The sequence below is a fragment of the Salminus brasiliensis genome, chromosome 3 (genome assembly GCF_030463535.1).
Source record: "Salminus brasiliensis chromosome 3, fSalBra1.hap2, whole genome shotgun sequence".
In the NCBI taxonomy this organism is placed as follows: domain Eukaryota; kingdom Metazoa; phylum Chordata; class Actinopteri; order Characiformes; family Bryconidae; genus Salminus; species Salminus brasiliensis.
Window position 1 is genome coordinate 21,941,265 of NC_132880.1, and position 26,626 is coordinate 21,967,890.

At 42.6% G+C, this 26,626-nt stretch overlaps 2 protein-coding genes across 2 annotated transcripts; both read right to left on the bottom strand.

The window, feature by feature from the left end:
* Positions 1–359: 359 nt before the first annotated feature.
* rnf115b (ring finger protein 115b) lies at positions 360–12,141 on the bottom strand. Its single transcript, XM_072674669.1, has 9 exons — positions 12,064–12,141; positions 9,859–9,917; positions 9,623–9,695; positions 8,708–8,943; positions 8,139–8,207; positions 4,617–4,689; positions 3,132–3,225; positions 1,429–1,544; positions 360–813 (listed from the first exon to the last, which is right to left on the bottom strand). The coding sequence occupies exons 1-9, from the start codon at positions 12,139–12,141 to the stop codon at positions 691–693; spliced, it is 921 nt and encodes a 306-aa protein (XP_072530770.1). The 3' UTR covers positions 360–690.
* Positions 12,142–14,291: 2,150 nt separating this feature from the next.
* Positions 14,292–26,113, bottom strand: scamp3 (secretory carrier membrane protein 3). The gene is made up of 9 exons (XM_072675591.1): positions 25,607–26,113; positions 25,385–25,468; positions 22,991–23,101; positions 22,063–22,186; positions 19,465–19,593; positions 18,189–18,348; positions 17,918–18,019; positions 17,632–17,749; positions 14,292–16,906 (listed from the first exon to the last, which is right to left on the bottom strand). The coding sequence occupies exons 1-9, from the start codon at positions 25,658–25,660 to the stop codon at positions 16,757–16,759; spliced, it is 1,032 nt and encodes a 343-aa protein (XP_072531692.1). The 5' UTR covers positions 25,661–26,113; the 3' UTR covers positions 14,292–16,756.
* Positions 26,114–26,626: the final 513 nt, after the last annotated feature.

Genomic DNA, 26,626 nt, shown 5'->3' on the forward strand with positions numbered 1-26,626 from the left:
AGTCATCAGGCACGGACTACTTGAACTAGACATCCTAGGGACTGCAGGAATATAATAATACTACTATTACTAGTAATAAACAATGTAATAAAAAAAACCCAAAAAACTAATGTAAACACATAACTGAGAACCATTCAGATTCACACACTACACTGTTTAAAGTGAATGCCTTCATGTTCTATGTAGCAAAATTCCAGAGTTGGTCTTCTGGTAATGCAAAATCTCTACTCTTTTTTGAAGACATTCTCCATTGAAAGGAAACTCTGGTCCAGCACTAGCTTAATTCCTGTCTGGGAAAGTGATCCCTCACCAAGATCAAATGTATCTCAATTTATTATTAATTTAGACAGAAAACAATCTTCTCAATAAACAATTTAATTATACGTTGAGCTGTACAAATGCTTCTCATGTCAGAAAACACATACATACTCAATGAGTTATTATTCACTTTGTAAAAAAAGTGATCGTACGTGCTGTGCATAACATCAGTAAGAGATCATGGTTTACTGACCGTCTCAGAAAGTTCTCCCTGAACAGAATTCAAAATAGTGTGATCAGGGGCCGCAAAATGTGTCTCAGTCTGTATGCAAGCGAGCACAGAAGGCACATGGCGGAGAGCACTTGTTGCCTCTGGAGCGCTTTATGTTTCTCTCTGTATACTTGTAAAAGAGAGACAATAGAGAACCATCATCAGAGGTGCTGGGTCCCATAGGGTTCTGTGGCGATAGGACTGGTCTCCTGAGGTGCAGGCTGGCTTTGCAGGCTGTGATCTTCACCATTTAGACTCTTGCGACAGACAGGGCAAGTATCGTGCTGTGGACAAAGAGTGAAGACCATGTTTCCAACAAGCTCGTTGTAGAATTCTTGTATTGAACAATATTGTCATGAGCCAAATTAACTCTATACCTCGAATACATTCCCATTGGTTGCCAGTTTATTAAGTATATCGACTTTGTATATATACAAACTGGCCATGTTATCAGACATACAACCGCTAGGTTTACATTTACACACTGTAGCCCCTCTGCTGCTTTACAAATCATCAATGGAATGGGACCACCATAGGACCACAGCAATTTTTATTCTGCATTATAACTGCTGGGACCAGTGGTCCTGTGGTATGAAAGTGACCAGTAAAAAAAAGGCTGAAAGGATAATGGACACTAATAAGCTGTTGTCTGTATGTGTCAGGGCTGGGTCTATGTTGTTTTCCATGATTATTATTATTATTATTATTATTTCAAATGTCACTCAGTTCAAATGCTACTTCAAGGCAAGGCAGTGAGACTCATCTTTGTATTACTTTACTAGAGAAAGCCACTAAACTGATAACAAACACCGTAAAGAACAATGCTGTCTGCCCGGGCTGAAATCCCTCTCCTTTCTACAGATATGACATGTCTGAAAGCTGCTGTGCTTGGCTCTCACCAGTTGTAACCAAGGCACAATGCAGTCACTGTGAAAACAGTGCAGGCAGGGCAGCTGTCGGACCGATTCCCCTACCGAGAACTCCTCTCTGCACACGGGACATTCCAGACGACATGCTGTGGGACAGAGAGAGAGAGAGAGAGAGAGAGAGAGAGAGGCATGAGAGAGCGCTTGGGAGAATAAACTTGGGTAAGCAATATGTTCAAAAGAAGAGTGACTTCAGTACTGACCCAAGCTCTTGTGTACATAAATACAAAAAAAAAAAAAAAAAAAAAAAAAAGGCTGTATCAAAGTCTATGCACTTGGATGAGTTGGAAAAGTTAGTTTATGAATTCAGGACCAGTGGGGGGCACTAAGAGCCTTCCAGGCCTTCAGAAAAGCCCTAATCATTACTGGGAATGGGTAAATACATGTCTGCAATACATGTGTCCAATTAAGATTTTTGTATCATTATGAGTGGTATCTGGGTGGATACAACTAAGCCAGCTCTCCAATTGGTTTCGACTCCATTGGTTGGTAGAACTGCAGGCCTAACGTATTAGCTAAACCACCAAAGATACATATGATCTGGCAGAGGAATCCCCTGGTCGTGGTTATTTTCAGTGGGTGGGGCCAGTTTCATATGAACTAACCTCATTCTAGGTTCCTGCAGTGGCAATAACACTTCATAAATCAGTGGGGTAGTGATCGCTTAGCGGTTAGAGTTTCAGGCTATTGATGACAGGATTGTGGGTTCGACACCTGGGCTCGGCAAGCTGCCACTGTTGGGCCCTTGAGCAAGGCCCTTCACCCCCTTTGATCCCTGGGCACCACAGCAATGGCTGCTCACCACTTGTGGCATGTGCGCTTACTGTCCACTGTGTGTGTTTCACTGGCGTGTATGTGTGTGTTGGCTTGTCTTGTCTTGTCATTGATGCACAGTCTTTTACAAGCTTTGAATGTCCATGTTTAATCTAGAACAGGGTTTGTTACTACATCATGCCAGAACTGTTTACTGTTGTGCCGTTCGTCATCCCAGGCGTTCATGGGAAAGTGGCAAAGTGGGAGGTGATTTCAGCCTTTAGTAAATGGGCCACTGCCTTGGCCCCTCCTTGTCCCTTTACTGTTATGGCTTTAGCCATGTTCAATTGAGGGCTGTCAAACATCCTCTGCTGAGAGCCAATATAAAATTGAAACCCCTGTAGTGTATACACCGCAGAGTGAGTCGCACAGTGCAAGCTGCATAGTTCTGGTCAATGGAAACATTGATTTTTTTTTCTTTGAATGATTTTTAATCATTTACATCTGACATTCCTATGTATGCAAGATAGCATATGTCACTGCTTCACTACAAAAGAAAAATAGTATCATACTTTGTGACCTTACTGCTAAATGAATAAGAAACTGCATTGGATATGGACTGGTCATTTGATCAGTATTTAATCTGTTTAATCTGCTCAGTATCAGTGCTGATACCGATTCACTATATCAGATCAGTGCATCACTACGAACAATATGCTCACTCCTAAAGACCCCCGCCCTCAGTTCACACTGACTGGCTCTACAGGCCGTACAAGCCTTTGAGAGACTGTCAGTAGTCGGCAGAAGCTGGAAAATCCCTTCTGGGAAACCGTCAAGAAATGTGTGGGTGGGTCCTTTTTTTACACTGCGCTGCTTGAAGGATGGTGTTGCATGCAATGACTCAGGAGATTATGGGAACTCACCAGCCTGTTCTGAGGAAACGTGGACTGTAGGGAGGGATGAGATCATCTCTTTCTCTGCAGGCGGTGGACCAGCGCTCTCTGACTGACCCAGCAACTGCAGGACAAAAGGATGCCAGAAAAGGACAGAATTACATACATAATTCATGTTCTTTTAGAACACAGAAAAAAAGTAAAGAGAACATTACCATACTTGACGGGAAAGTCCAAGACTCATAAAGGTGTTATAGGTATAGGTGTATATATAGGTGTTTAGGAGATAAAGGAATCAGGGGAAATCAAAGAGTTTCAAAATCATTGTTAAACTTGAACCATTCCCAGTGTTTACATCTGTTTATGTAAGCTAAGCTGCAAAACATTTGGAGCCATGCAAACCAAAATACACAGCCATATCAGAACTGTATGACCGCCTACCATTTTAAAGTTTTATTTCTGACTGAACCTGGATTTTCTCCCCAGTTTGGATTGCCAGTTACCCAAACCATACATATCCTCCCCCATCACATGCAATGCTACTGCCACTAAGAGGGTGAAGACGGACAAATGGTGAGAGCAAGGCCAATTGTGCTCTCTCTGGGCCCGGCTGCCGATGGCTAGCAGCATGACTGGGATTCGAACTAGCGATCTAGTCATAGTGACAGCGCCTTATTCCGCTGGACCACTCAGGGCCTCTATGATCATCTACCCCCAACTGTATTCGGTGATGGAAGGTGTTCATTATAGAGGTTAACTGGTCCACAGTGGTGCGTCAATTGCTCTGTATGACTTGCCAGAGTCGTTGTTCCTCTCTGGCATCAATGGGGCACCACTGTTATGCTGTTGGGGGCACTTCTTCACTGCAATGTGCAAATCTTTAAAACATACTACCATCCTTCGCCCACAGTCTTTGTCATATCAGATTATTATGGTTTGAAATTAAGTCGACCTAGGACCTCACAGATGGACCTGGCGACAAAAAACGGCTGTTGAAGAAAGACGCATGATGATAGGGTACTGTGTAAAAGGTGATAGCATCTCGGAAACCGCTTGCTTCATGGTGTGTTGTAGATCTGCTGTAGTGAAGGTGTACTGAGAATGAATTTTTCACACCATGACTTCCTTCCAACAGCATAACAGTGGTGCCCCACGGGCCATTGATGCCAGAGGGGAACGACGACTCCGGCAAGTGGTACAGAGCAACCGACCAGTTAACCTCCATAATGAACATCTTCTGTCACCTAATACAGTCCATGGCACAACATCTCGCTAAAGGTTTAGATCCACTCATTCACACTGAAGCTGTATGGAGTGTTTTAAGGATCTCAGACTGCTGTTTTAAGAGGCACAATGCAGTTTAATGCAGTCAAAAAATAAATATAAACCATGTTTCTAAAAAATGCATGATATGCCCACTTTACTGGAGCAATGTGAAAGAACTGAGGTGTGTAGGAAATTATTATGGAGGTCCTCATCTCATCAGTCAATGTAGTCAGCACTGAAGTCACCCACCTGTGTAATGACAGCATCAAAACCTCCCTGTCCCCAGGCATAATCTCCAGGGTTTGAATGCAGCATTCCAGTCCTGAGCAACAAGACTGTGGTTAGAAATTACTGTGGTTAGGCCCAACAGATACAGTGCATGTAAAAAAGTGTGGCCCCCCTGTCTGAATTCTTAAATATGTGCATTTTTCAAACACTGAAGGACATTATAGCATGAACCAGTACTTGATTTAAAAAAGTAAATAATTGCCCTTTCCTTTCAATAGCTGGTATTTCAATAGCCCCCATCAGACAAAATAAATGCAACCAAAACTGGCAATTAACCCCCCCATTCATAACTCCCCCTGTACTAGCAATGCTCCCAAGGACTTAAGAAGTCCCCTCTGATACATGTCAAGCCAGCCACCACCTCTTTTCAAACTGGGCAAACGGCACGCTCAGAGGAAAACGCTGGGCCCTCAGCTCCACCGGACCAGCTAACAGACACCTGTCTGTCAGGCAACATCGCTTCAGAGTGATGAGAGGAGCGAGAGCTCCATCTACCAACCCGAAGAGAGCATGGCAAATTGTGCTCCCTTGGACTCTGGCTGCTGATGGCAAAGCGGCATGGTTTGGGATTCAAGCTTGCGACCCCCTGGCCACTGTGGTAGCACATTCAAAATTTCTTATGTTTTAACCATCGTAAGGTAGACCTGCCTGAAAATTTCTTGAAGCTTTATTGGATACAGAGCAGATCTTGCAGTCCCCTCAGTGGTAGCAAGGCATCCCCAAATCATCACACTACCACAGTTGATATAAAGTTCTTCTTTTGTAAAGCAGCGGTAGGTTTTATGCAGATATAACCGGGCCTAAATCAGCCAGAAAAACTCCACTTTAGATCCATCTGTCCATAACACATTATCCCAGACCTCAGACCCCAAACAAATGGAGTATTTCTATTCTTCTAAGTTAGCAATGGATGCCATGCTATAGTGCTATAGACTCCATTCTTGCCTGGTGCTCTTTCCTAGCGGTTGAGACATCAACACTGACCCCAGCTAGGCAAGAAAGGCCTTCAGTTCGATTTTGGGAGGTTGCCCACACATGGGAAAATTGACAACTGGGACAAGCTTTCTCCATTTCTCCACAAATTCAGACATTCAGACAAGGGGTATACTTTTTCCACTTCACTGTGTTTCAGCTCAGGCACGAGGAAACAGATTAGGGCTGTCACTATTACTCAGTTTAACAAGATTATTCAAATAGTGAATCCTTGTCTCTTAGTATAGCAAAGTACATCATCACTGTCCAGTAAAAAAAACGTTTCTCCAAAATTATGACTTTACAGGAGAAGACAAAAATGTTCTCAACTCTGAATAGAAGTTCAGTGTAAAGTAAGAGTTTACACCAAGTAATTAAGAGCATTTCTATTCACACAGTGTGCAGCTACAAGGTCCAAGCAACGGAGAAAATTAAAAACAGACAAAAACTGAGATACATGTTTTTCACTGGACAGCAGCACGATGCAGTCTTGTGCATAAGTTTGGCACTTCAGGCCAGGTCTTTTTTATTAAAAAGTAGAAACCCAGCTCCTGCAGGTAATCCACTTTTTCCTTGGGTGCAAAAATGGGAATACCCCCTAGACAGGTTGACAGTCAATTGCAGGGTGCATCACACACCTATTTGCTCATATACTAATATAGAGGCATTTTTGCATAGCCATAATCAATATTAATCAATAATCACGATTTTTCTTTAACCCTTGTACTAGCACTCATCAAACATGGGCTCCATTAAGCAACTGTCTGAAGATCTGAAAATGAAAGTAATTGATGCCCACAAGGCAGAAGAAGGCTAAAAGAAGACAAGCCAAAAGCGTCTCAGCTTGTGGTTTAATCAGTGTGGACTGTTAAGAAATGCCAGTTCAGGGGAACCGTTGAGGCAACTCTCAGAGAGAACGGCTCGTATGCTTGTAAGACAAATCAAAACCCCCCTATGACTGTTAAGAACCTGCATGAAAGTTTAGCTGAGTCAAGAGGGTGGTGCACCGGTTCAGCGCGCAGAACCCCTTGCACAAACAAAATCTTCATATATGAATCATAAGAGGAAAACCTCAACTGCAACCTCATCATAAAAACTCTGCCTGAAGTATGATATAGAACATCTAGAGAAGCCGGGTGGGTTTTGGGAACACGTGGACTAGTCATTAGTAGTATACCACAAGTGGAGGGAAGAGTGTATTCTAAAAAATACCAAAGAACAAACCATCTGTGAACAAAAACAGCTTCTACAACAGGAACATGGCCCAAAATATACCACAGAAATCTACCTAACCTGAAGAGATGCAAACTGATGCAAACTGGCCAACACAGTCCCCTGACCTAAGCATCCAACTACAAGAACTGAAACTTTATCTGGCATCTGTAAACTGGAATTTCAGCTAAAGGGTGTATTAAGTCCTGACTTGTGTAAAGGGGTCATGCCGTTTCCACAGGCCACCCTGGTGATATCATTTGCTGAAAATATTATACACTTTATAATATAAAGTGCTTTCTCCAAATTCAACACAAACTACATCACTTTTAATGACGACTGCAGTCTCTGCAGATTTATTCATCCCCTTCATGGCAAGCATCTTTAGTACTTAGTAGAGCACCCTTCTGCTGTTATGACAGACACCAGCTTCTGGCTGCATTCCTGAGGAATCTTAGCACATTCCTCATGGGCAGTGGTCCAATAGTTTTCTTGGATTTGCTGCTGCAACCACCTTCTGCTAATCCCACCAAAGATTTTCTGTGGGGTTCAAGTCAGACGACTGTGACGACCACTCCAAGATCTTCCAGGACGTCTTCTGAAACCAAGCCTTGGTGAACTTGGTGAGGTATGCTTGGGATCATTGTCGTGTTGGAAGGTCCAGTGAAGGCCCAAGCTTCAGCTTCCTCGCAGAAGGAATGAAGATACTTGCCTTAATCCATCTTGGCCCTTCTATGCTGCAGAGCCCCTGTGCCAGAGGAAGCAAAGCAGCCTCAGAGCATCACCAAGACACCGCTATTCTTCAGCGTAAGCAGGGAAATCTTTTCAAAGTATGCTTCATTCGGTGTCCTTCAGACATAGCCCATATCTCAAAACGCCTGTGACTTAAGCATACAGGAACTTTTCTTGTGCTTTTGGGTCAGTAGAGGTGTAGGAGGTGTAGGAATGTTTGTAATGGGTGCTGAATAACTTCAATCCCAACTGTATAAATACCCCTTGTAATGAATGCATTTAGCTACTTTAAGTTGCACGCTTTGCTGACACGGATGTGCAAATGATAAACATAAACCTATTGGCACCATGCCTAATGCCAGGTGTGGGCTATTAAAATGATGTCAAAAAGTGAGAAATGGCAAAAATGGAGGTACAGGGTATTTTATATGACAGGGACAGGGAATCTTTGGCCTCGGACTACTCAGTTATCAACTTAATCGATAGGTTCCTTAATTACTAATTTAATCGATAGTGACAGCTCTAAAATAGACCCCAAAAGACATGAAAAAACATCAAACCACCTACCATGCTGCTGGCTGAGAATTCATAGTACCAGAGTTGGTGAACAGGCCAGCCAAGAACTGTTGAACAATTCTTAACAAGAGAAACAAGATCAGGTCATGTGCATTGTTTGGATATAGGCTATAGCATGAGAAACCTCGAACAGAGTGAAACTAATCTTGTGTGTTTTTGTTAAATCCCCCAGTAAAGCGCAGAGTAAATGATTACAGGCATTATAGGAGCCTGGTAATTGACCTAATCTGGGTAATTAAGGGATCGGACAGAACAAAAAGCAGACAAAGCTCTGGTTATCCTCCTCGTCTAAGTTTAGATCCTCTCTGTGTAATAGACAGCTTGAGCCTTTAAAGCAGTTAGAAGAGCATGGCTGACCCTGGTATTCTTAGACAAGCGCAAAAAAAAACCTTACCTTAACCACTGTAAACTGACATTGTAGTTCTTTATAGATACAGACATAGGGCAGAAATGCAATAGGATGAAACTGCCTAATTACGTCGTGGTGTTCAAACTTCTTTAACTCTGCATGCTGTATACTGCATAAATACCGAGAGTTTACTTAACGCATCTGTACCCACCCCTCCACTGCTGGTCCTCGGTCTGTTCGGGAGTGCCTCCCCTGACTGTGCTGCGGAGGGACCGGCTCAGGAGCCACGGCTTCTGAAAGCTCTTCTAGACCAGCTACCGGCCTCAACGTCTCGGGAGGATGATCAGCCACCGTCTGCACAGCAGAGCTCCCATGGAGTGATTCTGAGCCAGAGACAGCGGGGTCGGAGAGGAGGGCAGAACGTTCCATGAAGAGCAGCTGCCACAACTGATGACGAAAAAGACAAGTTCACAGCAAAGATCACCCAAAGCAAGGTTACACAGAATATGAGCCAGAAACAGCAGCAATGTAATCAGAGAGAACTGAGATGCAAAGGTTTGGGTACCCTGGTCAAAAATGTGTCAGTGTAAATAGCTAAGCGAGTAGAAGATGATTTCTTGAGTTGGCTTCATGGAAGTGACGCTATGAACATCAAACACTGATTATGACTTTTTGACAGGTGCCGCTGCACAGTAGAACAGTGCACCACCACTTCAGAGTCTGCTAATTCTTCATGAAGGGCTTTTGCCTTACTAGCAATCCTATGAGCAGTTCTCTGGAATGGTTTTCTTGGCCAGGCCTCAACTTTCTTCCAGACCTCAACTTGACCTCCACCATTTCCGTTAACTGACATTTATTTATTACTTTACAAACTATGGTGGTGACTACCTAAAAAAAAAATTCCTATCTGTAGTATTCCCATGTAAAAGGGAGAACAGCATCTCCGTCATTACCACTCCACGTCATCATTTTAGGACTATTAAAGACTAAATGCAAGCATTAAGAACACAAAAAAAAGACTGTGCACTCAATACGAGGACAGATCTCTCATGCAATAACTGTCCTTGTTTCTCATACGTGAGCTGGAAAAGGAGACTTTCAGAAAAGCCTAGGAAAGAAAAGTTACCTCAGCAAACTGCGAGGCCATGCCATCACTGCCCACGACTCCATCAGTCGCAACTCCTCCACTCTGTAAAAGGCTAAAGTACAACACCCATTCGTTTCAAGTCACACACACAAAGAACTACATTAACAACCATGAAGATTTCTGGTATATTAGATGTGTGGTGTTGACAAAAGGCCGGCTAACTGTCCTAGAAACATCATTTTCACACACTGTTGGCACAAATGCAAACCTCTCACCTAGAGTCCTCAGTCACCTCCTCAATGAAGCCAGACTCACACCTGGGGCACTGAAACTCCTGTGTAGATGATTAGCAAGTGCTTTATGCATTGCCCTTTACTCACATCTAAAACAGCAGAACAACGTTCAAAGGGATAACTGCATGTAAAACGTAGGCACTTTACTCCAAAAGTAGTTGATGAGCCAAGCTATGCTTCTTCAGCTGTGCACTGGAACTAGCTATACATGGCTAATGTAGCCAACAAGGACTCACTGTTAGCGACTCATCTTAGATTGATTAATTTTAGATGTATTTTCTATATGTATCTAGTGTCTATAAAATGCATGAATTTGTTTATACACACTCACAACAAATAATTATGCTCTTTTAAGGTTTGGTGAGTTGGCTATGTTTTAGTTTAGTAGTTTAGTATGTATGTGTGTTAGCTAAATACACAGTTAGTAGATGTTTTTATTCATACACATTCGCAAGGCGAGGTTGATTTTTGATCAGATTTGATTTAGGTATAGTCTGATAACCAGTACTACGTTGGATCAATGGTAAAAGATCGATGATAACGTTGGGCGCAATGAGCTGACCGGGAGATCACGTGACAGAGGACGCGCGCGCTCACTCCGGCGATTTAAACAGACCCGAACGGCCGTTAACAGCCAACTGCTGCCTCTGAGGTATGAGGAAAATATTCATATTAATTAATTAATTCATTCATTCATTAAAATAAATAAAAATATATATTTATATAATTTATATAATTGTAAATTATTTTAGCTAAATTACCTTTACATTACTGTGGCAAAATGCGTGGTCGGGACTGAAGATTTTAGCTAGCTAGCTAACTAGCGGCACAACCAGGCATTTTGACTTCAGCTGTTAATGGAAATGCATTAGCTAGTTTTATTGCTTGCACCTAAATTACCTTTACATTACTGAACAGTTTAGCTCTACAGCCCAAAATCTATAAAACAAAAAAATCTTCAGTCACAACCAGGCATTTTGTCTTCAGCTGTTAAAGGAAATGCATTAGTTTCTGTAGCTAATTGCTCGGCTAATGTCCGGCTGGTGCAGCATGTAGCTACACTAGTTTGCCATTTCTGTCGTTTGCATGGGGAGCTTGCCAGCCAGCATGGGCTGTTTTTTTCATATTGCCAAGCTTTTTGGGTCCTATAATAATTAGCTATGTTTTGCCTTGAACGCGCTGTAGGTTCCTGTAATGCGCCGGGTTGCTTAGGTTGAACAGGTTTGACAGTCAAGCGCTGCGCCTCCTGATTTGGCACATGAACATTAACACACAGGGGAGAGTGTGTGAGAGGGGACCAGCCTCATGCAGGGCAAAATATTACACGTGGATATTTGATGTATTTTATGTTGTAAGTAGTTTTAATGGTCAAGATTCATAGTTTGCACCATTAAGTTGTTTTTAGTAGGTAGTATAAAGGTGTGCATGTTTCCTATTGTACTGTGCTGATGTTCACTGATATCTCTGAAATTTTTAATAGCTACATTGGACTGTTTTCACTGAAATTAGCTACCTTTGCTGTACAAAAGGCAGCGTTGATTTATCATCTTTTACAGCAGAAATATTGTTGTTGTTGTTGTTGTTTTGGTTATAATTTCAGGGCTGTTTCAATATTAAGTTTCAGTGAATATCATCATCAGCTTGGACTGGTGATTCAGTGAAGGTAATGTTGACAGTTTAACATTGCTTGAACATATTTTCTGTGACTGGTTGCAATCTGGTGGTGGTCGCGCTCGTCCTTCAGCGGGCGGGGTCTGCAGCGAGCGCGTGCGTAGCGGCGTCAAAACAGCTGCGAACAGTAGGTCCCCGTCAGCGGGTGTAGCGAGGGCCACAGCTCGCCCTCATGAATGTGCTCGCAGGCGCACAGCTGACCGCCCCTCTGTCCGCGGCTAAATATGGCAACGATGTCACTCCCAAACTTAGATCAGACCGACCCCGCGGGGCAAAACAGGACCACTGTAATATCCTACCTTTCTGAGAGTGTGGCGAGCAGACCGAGCACAGTGCTGTTTATCCCTCCCGGTGTTTATCGGCTGGCTGTAGTTAAAGTCTGAATACGGCTGAAGTGTAAGGATCAGATCATCAGACGGGCTGCTGCTCGTTCAGAGACCCCCTGTGTTAAACAGCCAGGACACCCCGCTCCCACCCCACACGACCGATCATAAAGCAGGTGCGGCGGAAACTCACCGGCAACTTGGGCTCCACTTCACTCTTACAGCAGTGACAGAAAAAACTGTGTCGAGGACCAGCGGCGGCCTCCGCCATCTTCACTGCCCAGCACGCGCGTACACACTCCTACATGCACACTCACACACACACACACACACACACACACACAGAGACAGACATGTGACGCGGCTCAGAAGGAGGGGTCGACTGTGAGCGGGGTCAAATCAGTGCACGTCGTCTGAGAATTAAAGGGTACATCTGATAATGCTGCAGTCAGGGGTCCCCCATTTTCTGGGTCTAAACCTGGGTTGGGGCACCACAATACAGGTAAATTCACCTCCACACTAAGCAACAGAACATGGCATAAGGTGTAACTGCTGATAATCCACAGCCTGGGGGACCATCTTAGCTCTTGGCAAGCCTAGAGTATGGGTCCGTTTGAGATGGCAGTCCAGCTAGACCAGCACGATTAATCTGACCAAGTTAGTCGGCCAGTATGACCATTCTGGTATACCTGCATACGATCTGCTTGATAAAGTTGGTCATACTGGTAGGCCATCATTTGAGTCCATCACACTCTTATGAACTATCCAGTTTACCAGTGTATGGTATGTTTTCACCTGGATGACCATTTAAGACCCTCTGAAATCAGCTACCAGCAAAAGCTGGTCTTGAGCTGGATTCTCTACATTAACCTACCTTCAACCTACATTAACTTACTTTCCTGCTACATAAACCAAGTCAAGACCAGCTTTTACTGGTTAAACCTTTTAGTTTTAGATGATCTAAGCTGGTCCTTGATGGTCGAGGTGGGTGAAAAGAATTTCATTGTAGTTTGATGGTTTAGCTGGTCTAGTAGTGTGACCAACTTGACAAAACTGGTTATATTTGATGGACACGTGTGGTCAGCAACTGCCCGGACTATATAAGGGGCATATTATGAAAACACACACTTTTTCAGTGCTGGTGCACATCCCTATCATGCCTACCAACCCACAAACTGAAATACAACAACCCTGTTACTTTTTTTCTGAGCTGCCCGGTTTAGAAAACATGGATTTCAACATACTGGAATTCACATTTGACTTCTGTTCCACGTCACACAGAGGCATATTAGAAACACACCTTGCCTCATCTGAGTTTTTCCACTACGATTACCGGTTGTGGCTCATGGATCATGTTAGCAGGTTAGGGCCAACAAGACAAAAATAAAGGATTTTGCATCACACTATACCATATGCCTATGTGTATATATATATATATGCCAATGTTTGCATGTTTCTGGTCAAAATATCAGTTACTGTGAAGCTAAGCAATAAAAAATAACCTGTACACACTCCTACACAGACACAGTTTACCGGTTTATGGTATGATTTCCAAAAGGCATGAAGTAAACGTTTGGGCACCCTGCATGATCAGCTCCTTAGGCAAGTATCAAAGCTTGTGTGTTTTTAGGTTGTCAAGCATGCACCGCTCCTTCGAGTTTTTTGAGGGCCATGGCAAAACCTTCAGCTTCCGCCACTTGAAGCTTGTTGAGGATTATGGAGTTTGTTTAGGATTATCCCGCTTTATTCAGTTGTTTGCTTCTCTACCAATGTAACGTTCCCAATGTCACAAGCCCAAAGCTTGATTGATCCATCCTCATGCTTAACAGTTGGAGAGGTGTCCATTCATGAAATTCTGCACCCTTTGCTCATTTTAACATCATTACTTCACAGTTTAGATGCTGAAAACAGAATTTTGTGGCAAAGATGCAGCTTTCACCACTCCAGAGTCTACTGAATGTTCCAAAAGGTCTTTCGCTGGAAAATGGGATTGGTTTTGATTGGTCATTCTAGCAATCCCATTAACAGTTCTCGCTGGAAAGTCTCAGACCTCAACTTGACCTGCACTATTCCTGTAAACTGCTCAAAAATGTCCTCTTTAACTTCAGTTAATTTTCTACTTACTAAACTATTTACATCAGCCATTTTGACCACAAGTGCCCAAACCATTGAACACTATGTTCATGTATGTATGTATGTATGTGTGTTATATATAGAATAATAATTTGGGTGTTTTGTTTTTTTTTTGGGGGGGGGGGGTGCTCATAACACAGGCCATTTTTTGTTTTGTTTTTTTTAAACAAAAAGTAACACAGCCACACCAATCAGATCTGACTTTAACATCAAGGTGATCATGCTGAAACGAGCTCAACACAGCAGATGCAAATACATTACAACACAAACACCAGGAATCACGTTGAATTTGTACCTCAGATTCAAAATTTGATCAAACCTGACACTGCATTGTTACATTCCTACAGATAATCATTTTTGGTTACCCCTTTCAATTTGTTCCAGATCTGCAAGCTCTGAGAATATGCCATTTCACTGATGGTTTAATACACATCCACTCTCTCAAACAGTTATCGCCTCGGCGAGCACATGTTCTGCTGTAAAAACTGTAAAATAAAGTCAGCTGGGGTTGCTTTTATTTACTCAAGCATAAATGATCCTTAACCCACTGTTTACAGACACAACACAGAAGGTAATCCTATTCTTAGAGGCAGTCTTTTTTTTTTTTTTATTAAAACAAATTAACAGCATTGACAAACAAGACGAGAACATAGCCTACAGCTACAACCAATATCAAAAACACCCAAAAAATAACACTTATTTGGAGATATACATTTGGCATTAGGCAAACTCTTAGACTGGCATTCTCTGCTGAAGTTAAAGAAGGACAGAAAATGTTAGTGCTTACAAAGCCGACATTAATATGTACTTGTGTATATGAACAGGAGCCTGGGTGCTAAACTGATGGCAGTTTGCTTTGCTCTTGGCCAGTGGAACAGCCTGGGTCTGAGACTGATCCACTGTCCCACTCATGCTAAATCATGGCGAATCAATTTACAGCCGATAGATTGACTCTTCCTAATCAATTCTTGATTTTCTAAGTGAAAATCGGTCGCATCCTCTAATAAGACACACTTCTACTCTGTGTAATGCGCATTTACTGTTGATTTATTGAATCTGCCAGAAACATTGCATGTACAAAAAATAAGAAAAAAAAGAAGCTATGGCACATAACAGTTTAAATTTGGTGAATAAATAGGAATAGGCCTAAAATGTGCAGCAAAATTCCTGCTAAGGATTTGCCCACTTATTTAGACTTCAACCAAATCAACAAAATGGGTAATTTCCACAAGGGTGGCTTGACTCTTTCAGGACAATACGAAAGCAGGTACTTTCTCTTGGCAAATGACTGGCAAGGCTTCATCTTTGGCGTTTAGAAATGCCTTCAAAGTTAGCCACAAGTCAGAGGTCCAGTAGCACAGTCACGTTAGTCCTACATGCAAAGCATTTTCACAAAATGTCAATCTGACAACTTGTTAGGTCTCCAGACTAGACAGTGTCTGGCAAATATAAGGCTAAATGTCAGGTGCAGGAGCGAAGCACACTGCCAGCAGTCTTCAATTCCACTTGGCCATTTATCTTTTATTAATAAATGTAAAAGAAAACAGAAAAAAAAGGAGCCCACTGTTTGTTTTTTTACATGTGTGTTCTCAGAGTTAATTTTGGCAAGTCCTGTTAGGCCATAGAACAAAGTCATTCATTAGCAAAATGATCAAATCCTACAGAATGCAGCCTCAAAAACAAAATCATTGTCACACAAAAACCTTGTATCGCCATGTTTGCTGTTCTTCACTTTTTGACATAATGTGAAGCTGGCAGTTGTTCGTTCCAGTGTCAAAAGTTTATGATGAATGGACAAATAGAAATGCTCCAAAATGACAAGTGACTTCCATTTTTAATTCTTCTATGGAGATGCTGTTTTGGAGATAAGTGGTTTTTGTGTGACAGCAATGCTATTTTAATATATTTACACATTACTAGTTGCACAGACCTTTGTGGTGCGTTTTCTTCTTTAGGCTACATTCCACACTGCAGATCTATTTTTGTTGCCAGTAGTCACTTTTTTGTGTGAGCTCTTCAGCTCTAGTTTAACTCAGTGCTCTTCCTCAAGTCATGATCTAGCTCTTGGTGGTGGCATCCACCACGATTGCGTCATCATGAAGCTGAACTGTGATTCTATAGTATGATACGTACTGTAGTTACTCTCCCATGTTTTCCAACAGCATCACTTTACCTTACTGCTTAACAATCTTGCCCCCAAACCACTGAAAGAGCATTCATTACAATACAGAAGCCTGGGTAACTGCCTTATGGCCATCAAACAACTCTGCACCATATCTGTGTGGCCAGTTACCGTTCTGCCTTTTAGGCACCGTTTATGTGCCAACCTTTTGGCACAAATCGCTATAACATAGTGGTACGTCAGTTCAATCTGCTTAGTTGTGTTCTCCTAATGAATCTTTATGTAATAAATCTGTAGTGATCCACTCACACCTACCCCAAACAGTATATTCAAAATAACAGCTAGCAGGTTAGCAGTCCAGCATAGCTATTAAAGCAAATAAAGGGACAATTTCAGTTACATTTATCCTGAGCCACTATATCTCTATACCTTACACACGATCAGGAAGGGCTTAGTCTAAGTGTGCAGGCGTCTGTTTGGAACAGAGCTGGACTGGGAATATTATCAAGATCAATATCAATTCACTACATTCCCTGTTGGCTGTACCTGTTTTTTGTTTTTTTTTACCACTCCAGCTTCATCTTGCCCACTACCCACCCACCCCGTCAAAATTCTGCGCTCTTCATTCACTCTACCGGGCTCCTGTGAAAGCCCCCTGTGCTGCTGAGGTTGTGGCGCTCGCAGCTGCCTGGCGCACTGCCTGATTGGAAAATACTTCAGTGGCAAACTCAGCCTGGGCCTTCTGGAAGCTGGCTCCGGTCTGCCTGTACATTGAGTGGACCTGCAGGAAAAGAAAAATGCTTATTACACAGTTGATAGTGTAGTAATAATAATAATAATAATAATAATCTTTCAAAAAATAAAAAACATAAAAATACAGTTTAAATAGAGCTGAAAGTGCATTACAAAAAATAAACATAAAAACACACAAAATGAAAAATAAATGTTGAGTAAAACTAGAGATTGTTTATAAAAAAATCTATTCAATATCAGGTGTCTGAGAGAAAAAAAATATTATGCAAATTGTACCATTAAAATCTCAGTGTCCACAATCACAGCGAACAGGGGAATGAATCTGACACACTGCATGCTATGCTACTTTACATACAGTAAGACTATGTGCCTAGTGTTTGGCTGAGCAAGAGAATATGGCCCAAATCTGGTTTACAGATGAGGACGGTATGTTACAAAATTACAACGTGTCTGATGTGTCAAATTTCTGTTCGGTGTATCTAGTTCATGGCCAAATAGCTCATTTCCCCCACGTGCATTTAAAAGAGCCACTGGGTGGGGGCGCTGTGTGAGCTCAATGTTTTGTAAAATCACGCTCTGAAAACAGGTGGGAAAAAAACAAGTCCAAAGTAATTGCGACATGCAAACCTGGCCATCAGATGTGCCTGAAAACAGTTAAAACAACATTCCCTCAAATCTGTGCTCAGGCTGCAGCGTGGTGTTTAGCATGCTGGCTAACATATCTAAATACAGCTAGCTAGTTCTTCAGTTTACCCTCTTCAGCATGACCACTCCCATGGCGGCCTGGGCGGTGAAGAGTACAGCATTCAGTAGCATGATCACTCCAACGGCAATATTAATCTTTAGTGCATAGAGACCCACTATCCATCCACTGAGAATGTAAGACAGAGGGAAAGAAGGGGAGGCATTGGTAGAGAGCAGTTACACCAGGTATAATAGCAGCTGAAACACATCAGAATAACAGGAGACCAAACTACTGTAGATTTGTGAAACACATTTGGACCCTGAGGGGCTACCTGCCCTGCACCATTCACCTCACCTGAAGCCCCAGCCAGGGATCCCAATGGTCATGATGACGTAGACGACCACTTGGGCAAAGAAGACGAAGAAGAATGCAAAGAAGTTGAAAGAGCTGTCGCTCCTGTTGAGAAACCAGCATTGAGATCCATGCATTAATATTCAGTAATGGCTATTAATGGCTAGTAATACCTCTTTTCAAATGCAGTAACCTTGCCTAGTCACTGATGTTGCTCTGTGCTTCAAATGTAACGGAATGCTTGCCAAGCCCCGGTATGGTCGGCGGTACATACCTGAAAGCTTTGTACACAGGCCTGTACCAACAGACAAATGAACACGGGGCAAAAAGCAGAACCCAGAGGATAGCCAGACCCAAGCCCACTCCACCATTGGTATCCACACAGAACAGAGACAGGCATGATATGAAGTTAAACAACAGAATGCCAGCTGAGACTGTAAAGAAAAGAAAGGGAGAAAGAAGAAAAATAAAAGTCATTGACAACAGACATGGAAAAGATTCAAGAATAAATATAAATGACACATCCTCATGTTCCACAAGTAAATCTGCATTTTTCTGACCTCTAGTGATATATTAAAGTTATTGCAAGCTGAATGGCAGTGATAAACTACACTCTGTCCTTTTGTAACTTTCTTCAGGCATTCAGCTTTGCGCACACACACACACACACACACACTGCAGTGGGACACTCTGGAGCAGCCACGCATTAGCCTTAGGTCATTGTGCTCAGTGACAAATATTACTTAGAGGTGTACAAAGCCCCCACAAGAAGGAAACAGGCTGTTGTGGCTGAATGCAATCAAATATGAATTGAAATGTTTCAACATCTAGCCTAAAGCCTTCTCAGAAGAGTATATGTAGTAATTGCAGCAAACACCCTGTTAATACCCTCAATTCCACAAGACACACTGGAAAAGCAGGTGACTACAACTGACTGGATAAACACTGAACAGCCATAACATTAGCACCACCTGCCTAATATTGAGTGTGTCCCCTTGTGCCTTCACAACAGATGTGACCATTCGAGGTGCCATGTGGCATCTGCCACTAAGATGTTAGCAGCAGATCCTTTAAGTTCTGCAAGTTGTGAGATGGGGCCTCCATGATCGCATCAGTGACCCTCACATGTCCATGACATTGTCGCTGGGTCACCAGTTGTCCTTTCTTGGACCACGTTTTGGTAGTTACTGTATACCAGAAAAAAAAATCTGCAAACTCTCTCTTATGTTCTGGAGATGTTCTGACCCAGTCGTCTAGCCATCACAGTTTCTAGACTGTCTCGGATTCTTCCCATCCGAGACAGTCTGCCCATCCATCCTGCCTCCAACACATCACCTTCAAGAACTGACTGTTCACTTGCTGCCTAATAATTATCCCACCCCTTGACAGATGCCGCTGTAGATGAAGAGAATCAATGGTTTTCCTCTTCCCCTGTCAGTGGTGTTAATATGACTGATCAGTGTATACTGTATATGAAGGCTGGCTCCTTTCAGAAGTCAATGGCAGTGCGCACATTCAGATAAACACACAGAGTCATCACAGCCTCTTACACATCCAGAAGTAGTACATGATGGTGACAGTGCGCTGGAATCCCTGGCTGATCTCCACATTAATGTCCTGGTAGAAGCAGGGCCCCATCGGACAGAAAGAGGGCAAAGGAGGCCAGTTATTCTGACGAGCTAAAAAAAAAAGAAGAACATCATTCCATTAATGCCATGTTCATCAACTGTCAGCTGTCCATTCGGTCCTTCCCTTTCACCCTTTCAGCTGGCTTTCATCCTCATCAATAACTTCCCTTCTTCCCATCTTTGTATAATACCTATTTATTTATTAGATACACCTATCTGGTATCTACACTCACTGGCCATTTCATCAGTTACACAACTATGGCTTACTGCAGCCCATCTGATGCTGTGTAACTCATCAATCAGTGGAAGTGGACTACTGGTGGGCCATTCTGAGCGCATCTATAATACAGATAGAGTAGTGTATGCTTTTTTTTTTTTTTTTTAAATACACTTTATACACTCTCTCTCTCTCCACTTTATCACACACATCTCCCTAAAGGCATATAGTTTGAGTCGGTAGCTCATCTCTTTCTGACTAGCTTGTATTACATCATCCTCTGGTCCTTCGTCAGCACTTTCTGCCCACAGCAAAAACAACGTCTGTCTGGATATTTTTAGTAGGTGGACCATTCTTAACTCAGCAGTGACACAGAGGTGTGTAAATCCTGCTTCATCTAATACACGTCCACCAGCAACACGCACTCTACCATGCCGCTAATATGTTAAAAACAGTGCCACCGCTAAAAATGATCCACCACCCAAATAATGTCCTGTCAGCGCTAATCATATGGGGGTCATTTTCCATTGATAGATGAGGTAGAGGGGCCTGATCAACTGTGCACCAACAGATGGGCTACAGTCAGTGTGTATGATGAATTAGCCACAAAGCTCCTTGTTCTATGTATGAGGGGTTCTCTAATGGATCACTAAATTAAAGAAACTAAATTATATATTATCTATTATATATATCATCACTGTCACACAAAACCTTGCCTCTCCAGAACACCCTTTTCACTTTTAATGGAAGATTTTATTAAGTCATTCTGAAGCATTCCTATTGGTCCATTCATCATGAATCTTAAAAACGATGTAAACAACAATTGCCAGATTCAGATGAAGTCTGCGCTATTAAGCCGATGCATCGTTTTAACATTATTTTTATTTCTTTTTTCATGCATTTAGATTTTCAGGTCTTAAACACGTTCACAGTTCATATAACACGCCCCTTTCCTCATTACCACTATGTAACAGCTTGATCAGGTCAGTTGTTTCTGGCCCCATTCAGCTCCATTAAAAGCTATGGTTTTAAAAAAAAAACAGTTGGGGCTCCAGCAGAGTCCGACTCTGCTGTGAAAGTATGAGAGAACCTGAAACTAGCACAAAACAAAAAGGTGGTTTGTACACGGGGGTACATACCATAGCAGCACTCACGCGACGCACAAGCACCTGAGGAGAAAACACACTGCTGCTATTCTAATCAGCCACCCTCGATGAGCCAAAAGTGTTGTTACAGACTATCAGTAGCCCTAGCAGTTTGTACAGATGTCCCCGTAAATACAGAGTTATATGCCTTAGTGTGTAATAAGCCTTTCTAGGTTAAGGGGTTTACTGTTGGCTATTCAAGATTAATGCCTGGTTTATACTTGACGCGCCTCGAAAGTCGCAAACGGTCCGAGTGGCTAAACTGACAGCACACTTCCACACACATCTCCTGTCTGGAGGCCGCTGCGCTGCCCACACAGAAGTAAGTTAAACTATGCAGTGGTAGCGACGCAGACGGCATACAAGACAATGGAGACCTGATACGTTTTTAAAAATGTGCCGCAAGCAACCATAAACACGTCTTTAAAAGAAGAACCCGCGCCTCTTCCGTCAACATTCACACAGCGCTATAGTCTAACGAATATATTTAGCCATTAGTTTACACCCCACTGCACTGCTGACCATTAAAGCGCTTGTTTAAGTCTACAGTTTTACACTTACTATGTAAACTTTTATTTACAGTTTTGTCAAAATGAAAGGAATTTTAAATGCTCAGTTTAACTTTTTTGGAGGAAAATGATTGGTATCGCTAGAAAAATAGTCATTAATGGCCGCCCTGTTAGCGATACACACTGCAATATTAAGTAAGACATCAGATTTCTGTGCGAATTTTCCCTTTGGATCAAGATAGATTTAGCATGAGGCATGATTTCATCTTACATGAAGTTGCAAATCCTGCGATGTGACGAATGTGCATGCACACATTGCAGTGACGATGCTAAAACGATATATTGTGCAACCCTACTCCGAAATAAGAGTTTACTGGACCTGAGAAGTATATAGTTATGACCCTCCTGCTCATGCATGTAAGCTATGAGCCTGTTGCAAACATTTTCAAACAGTGACTTGTGACCACTAGGTACTCCTTATTTTTGCTATTCTGCAAAAATGCCATCTACTGACACACCAGTGTATCGTACTGTATTTGGTTAAACACTACTGAGCTGTGCAGACCCTGGAGTAGTCCTGAATCAACACCAGGTTGAAGTGCCAGGTTCTTTGTGTACCCCTAGACTCCCATCTCCAACCTTTACTCACAGGATCCAGTGCTGCGGGACTGCGAGTCTAGCTCTCTCTCCCTCCTTTCCAGCTCCTTCGCTTTCCTCTCCAGCTCCTCCTGCTTCCTCAGGAGTTCTGCTGTAGTGGCGCTCACTGCAGCTTGCTTTGGGGAGACAGCGAGAAAGAGGTTATACAGTGTTTTGAACTGTGATAGATAACAACAGACTCACATTCTTTCACTTTCTCTGTTACTACCTTCTACGATACTAGGATCGGATATCGGTCCTGATACTAACAAAGTTAGCTGGATCAGGTATTGGATATCTAGGCCGATTCACTGGACCGATCCGTTCACTGAATGCTGCACTGCCGGAATTCTAGGCTGTTTAACTCAGGATGACGGTAACATACCGCTTTAAAACTTAGAAGTGTCCAAAATCCACAGATAACGTTTTTTCTAGAAATTCCAGATTGAAATCCCCCGTCAAATTTTTAAAGCCACAGTTTTTGCTGTTTCTGCCGTTTTCAGCAACTGAGAGACGAGAGCTAAGCTGCTTGGTTGGAGACTTGCTCCTGTAATGGAAGAGAGCTGAGAGCGAGGGGATGGGGTAATGTATTAATTAAATTATTAATTTTGTGACAAATAAATAACAGCTCAGTTCATTTATATCCATGTTAATGTGTTATATTTTATTTTTATTTTTGAGTTTATGTATCGGTATTGGAGCGGAAAACGTCGGATCGACGCATCCATACTATCCACCAAAATAAACGTCCAGCATGTTTCTGTTCAATTTCTCAACAAGCACAGGAACACTACATCCTAGTTGCACACCAAACACAGTAAAACTGAATTTATGACGATAAGCAAAAATAAAAGAAAATGCCCTTAGAACCTGTGTTCATGGCAGCTTTACTCGAATAGTGGAATGATGTGAGATATCTGTGAAGTGGCTTTAAAAGGTACCTGCGTGCCGTAGGACCCATAATTTCTAGGCTCTGTAGGAGTGGTTCTGGTGGGCGGAGTCTGAGCTTGAGGCGGTGCAGATGGAGGTGTGGCATCATAAGGAGGTGGAGGCTATAGAGTAAAAGAGAGAGAAGTAATTACTAGTGATTACCATTAGCAATATTATCACACATACGACAATGAGTTATTCAACATTACACACACAGCCATGTATAGTGTATGATATTGTATATCATACAGTATACCTGGGTGTTTGTCAGCCACCGCAAGAAAACGTGGTGTAAACATCATGCGTAACACACAGCCCCCCCCCCTCCTCTCTACTCTAGTCTAGTCTTTATCGTTTCATCATCATTTAGCTTCATTCATTCTTTGTTGAAAAATATCGGAAGCATATTGAGTAGTGAAGTCAGTATTGTTAATGGAACTGTGGGCTGAGGGTATATTAACCCCTCTAATAAAAATCACAAGAATGAAATAAATCATTATTAAAAACTGATTATTTAGCAGTCATTCCCAAATATTACTCATCATAGTTGCACCCTACATTAAACCCTACATTAAACCCTACATTAAACCCTACATTAAACTAGGGCACCACTAATTGTTGCTGAACAGTCAACTTTGTTTTCAGAGACTGGCGAGTTCATACATAATGTCATTTCCTTGTCTGCTGACTAGAAGGGGAAAAGGGTCATGCATACACACGCTATGCAAAAAGGGCTCTATGTAGTGCTGATATAATAGTGGAACGCTTTTGGTGCCGTGTAGAACCAGTCTCTATATACAGAACCACCCATCCATCAATCTGAAGAAGCCGTTAACCAGGCAACCAGTCGTCACTGTTTATTACAGAACCATGACTGACTAGCGGAACAATAGAACGGTAAAGGCTACTGATCGAAAGCACATATGCTAACAATGCACAATGTGATACAATTTTAATTCTTTTAAAATGATTCAGGTCAATATTTGACATTTGGACACTCTAGAGAGAGTTTATAACTGGTTAGGATAGGGTGTAATGACAACACGTCAAAAACACTGATACAGCAGTGCAATAATGTGATAACGGCTGTAAATGTAATGGATCCTTACTCCCTCATTAGCATTGCACTATATAGGGAGAGACTGTTTAGTTTACTATGCAGTGGTAGAGAGAGAATTCGGACACTTCCTCCCCCTTCTCATAATCATCATCATCATCACGTGTCTGTAGAGCTGGGCAATATGACAATATTTTATCATATTGTTATACATTTTGTTATTGTGATAATATATAACATTTTCTAAGCATTTCGAGGATGCTCTTAGTGCCTAATAAACACTGATCAGCTGCAGGTTTCATTACAGACAGTGTAATTAGACTGGTTTAATTAGATGAAGTGCAGCAGATGTTGAATAAAAGAATCTGACGCTACTGATTTATTTAGTCTGTGATCACATGTATTGTGATAAATACTGTGTATCGCAAAAAAAGTCTTTAAATATTGTGATACAGTATTTATACCATAGCGTCAGTACCGAGTGCCTGAAGGCCAAATCGCCTGAAGGCGCTGTTCATGGACTAATCTTTGACAGCTACGTTGCTTAGAAACATAAGCTTGAACCATTAAGAAACTACATGGGACAATATCTGAAATTCACGGCGTGCACTGGCTCGTAACCATCACTTGCTTAGCTGCAAGTTCGTCTCGCTGCCTGTTGCTTAGTAACAAGACACCTGCAATCTGTTTTGGCATACATTCAGCTCATGTAGTGAGCTACACCGTTTACTATAAATTGTATAAATAAAGTGCACTGTGGGGGGATTATAGTGCCCTCATATAGCGCCTGAAGTCCACTTTATGATCCGGACACTCTGAATGAAAAATGGCTGACATACTAAACAGCGCCCTGCAATGTAAATAGGGGGTCATTTCGGACACAGGCTGTGAGCTGGAACTCTGAATTATAACTGAATTATAATATCTAATATTTAACGCAGTTCTCAACACCAGTCCTCACACCAGGAGGAGGACGACCGGAGAAGAGACAAGAGAGGGTGAAGTCTTAACACATGCACATTCCTCTGAGACACATGAAGCTCCACCACATCTTCTGGAACCGCCGCCGACCCGCATTTGCTTTACAGCTCTGTGACGTCGGCTAACAGGCAGTTGTGACGGGGGAGAGGGAGGGCCCTCCTACCCACCCAGAGGACGAGACCCCTCTCGCTTTGACAGCTGCGCCACTCAGGAGCCCGGGGCCAAATCATTACACCCACAAGTCTCTCTAGTCTGTGCGAGTAAATGCTGAATCGAGGGCTTCTGAGCCCAATGAATGAGAGTCAGGGGCAGTGGCAGCGGTCTAAGGACGGATCTGTGAGAGGTGAAGCTGTGTGTCTGAACCCACCCCTGCCGTCCTGGTGTCGAAGGGGTTGTAGAGGTCCAGAGTGGGGTAGTCCGTGTTGCTGCTGTGTTGTGTGACTGAAGGGTCCTGTGCGCAACATGGCAAAAAAATAAATAAAAATACAATAAAAAAAAGTTAGTTAATAAAGACAGTGGACCATCAGTGGAATAATAATAATAATAATAAAAAAAAAAAAACACAGGATTAATATGGTCTAATCATCACCTGAAAGGGGTTGTGGTCATCGCTCGGCTCCGGAAAACTCGAGTACTTTGACATGTCTGGATCTGGTGAAGTCTCGTGAAGACTCGGGTGTTAGCTGGCTAGCTAACCAACAGTCCGCTTCGGCCACTTTCTGAAGCAGAACTGAGCTACTGAACCTCCCCTCCCGCTCTCTGAAGATCAGCTTAAACCGCGTCCGATTAAAATCTGATCATAATTCAGACCGATGGGTCGGATTTTTAAGGCTCGCCGTTTGGTTTCGTTTCGTTTTCGAGCGGCGCTGCGAACAAACCCCGTAAACAAGCCCTGCTGGAGGGGCCTCCGTCCTCCGTCCTCCACAGCTCAGCTCACAGCTTCTTTCCACTGGCTCTAAGGCTCCCTCTGTTAGTCCTGGGGATGCCGTGCCCTTACCGCGCTCTCCTGCCCCGCAGTTTTAGCGAATTTGCGGACAGACACGGCGACGTTTTAACGCCTCGAGAGACCGAAGGAGAGTTCAGGAAACCAAGAGTCATGTGACTGCGGCTACAGGGCCACGTGCGTGCGCGCGCCGGAGAAATGCCACGCCCCTGTCCTGGAATCACCGGAGGAACGAGGGCGCGTCTCAAACAGCTCTCTGTGCCTTCGAAGCGCCCTACAGAGGTCGCGAAGTGCTGACTTCTGAACTACACTCTAAAGTAGTGTTCTTAATAACGTGCACGGGATTTTTTAGTACCGGGCCACTGGAGCCAAGAAACACGTGAACAAATACCCAGTCCCAAAGATAAGAAAGATCAGGTAAAAAATCATATTTAGAGACTATTAATAGAATATTTGAAAGCCTCCCTTGATTTTATAAATTGTTCCCTCAATGTAATAAATCATTCCATCGATTTTATAAATGTTTCCCTTAATTTAACTAAGGCATCTTTTCTACACAGTGGGAGCAATTTATTAAACTAAATAAACAGATTGTGAAATTGAGGCTTATTAAATTGAAGGAACCGTTTATTTAATTAAAGGAACGACTTATTAAATTGAGAGAAC

What these genes read in the sequence shown, in the direction of transcription:
- rnf115b (XM_072674669.1), bottom strand. Translation starts at nt 12,141, where the DNA reads ATGGCGGAGGCCGCCGCTGGTCCTCGACACAGTTTTTTCTGTCACTGC. An exon ending in CGAGGACCAGCAGTGGAGGG is followed by an intron (nt 8,208 to 8,707) that starts GTGGGTACAGAT and finishes TCTCTTGTTAAG; the next exon opens with AATTGTTCAACAGTTCTTGG. An exon ending in AATTCTCAGCCAGCAGCATG is followed by an intron (nt 4,690 to 8,138) that starts GTAGGTGGTTTG and finishes CTTGTTGCTCAG; the next exon opens with GACTGGAATGCTGCATTCAA.
- scamp3 (XM_072675591.1), bottom strand. Translation starts at nt 25,660, where the DNA reads ATGTCAAAGTACTCGAGTTTTCCGGAGCCGAGCGATGACCACAACCCC. An exon ending in TCGACACCAGGACGGCAGGG is followed by an intron (nt 23,102 to 25,384) that starts GTGGGTTCAGAC and finishes TTTACTCTATAG; the next exon opens with CCTCCACCTCCTTATGATGC. An exon ending in ATCCCTGGCTGGGGCTTCAG is followed by an intron (nt 17,750 to 17,917) that starts GTGAGGTGAATG and finishes TTACATTCTCAG; the next exon opens with TGGATGGATAGTGGGTCTCT.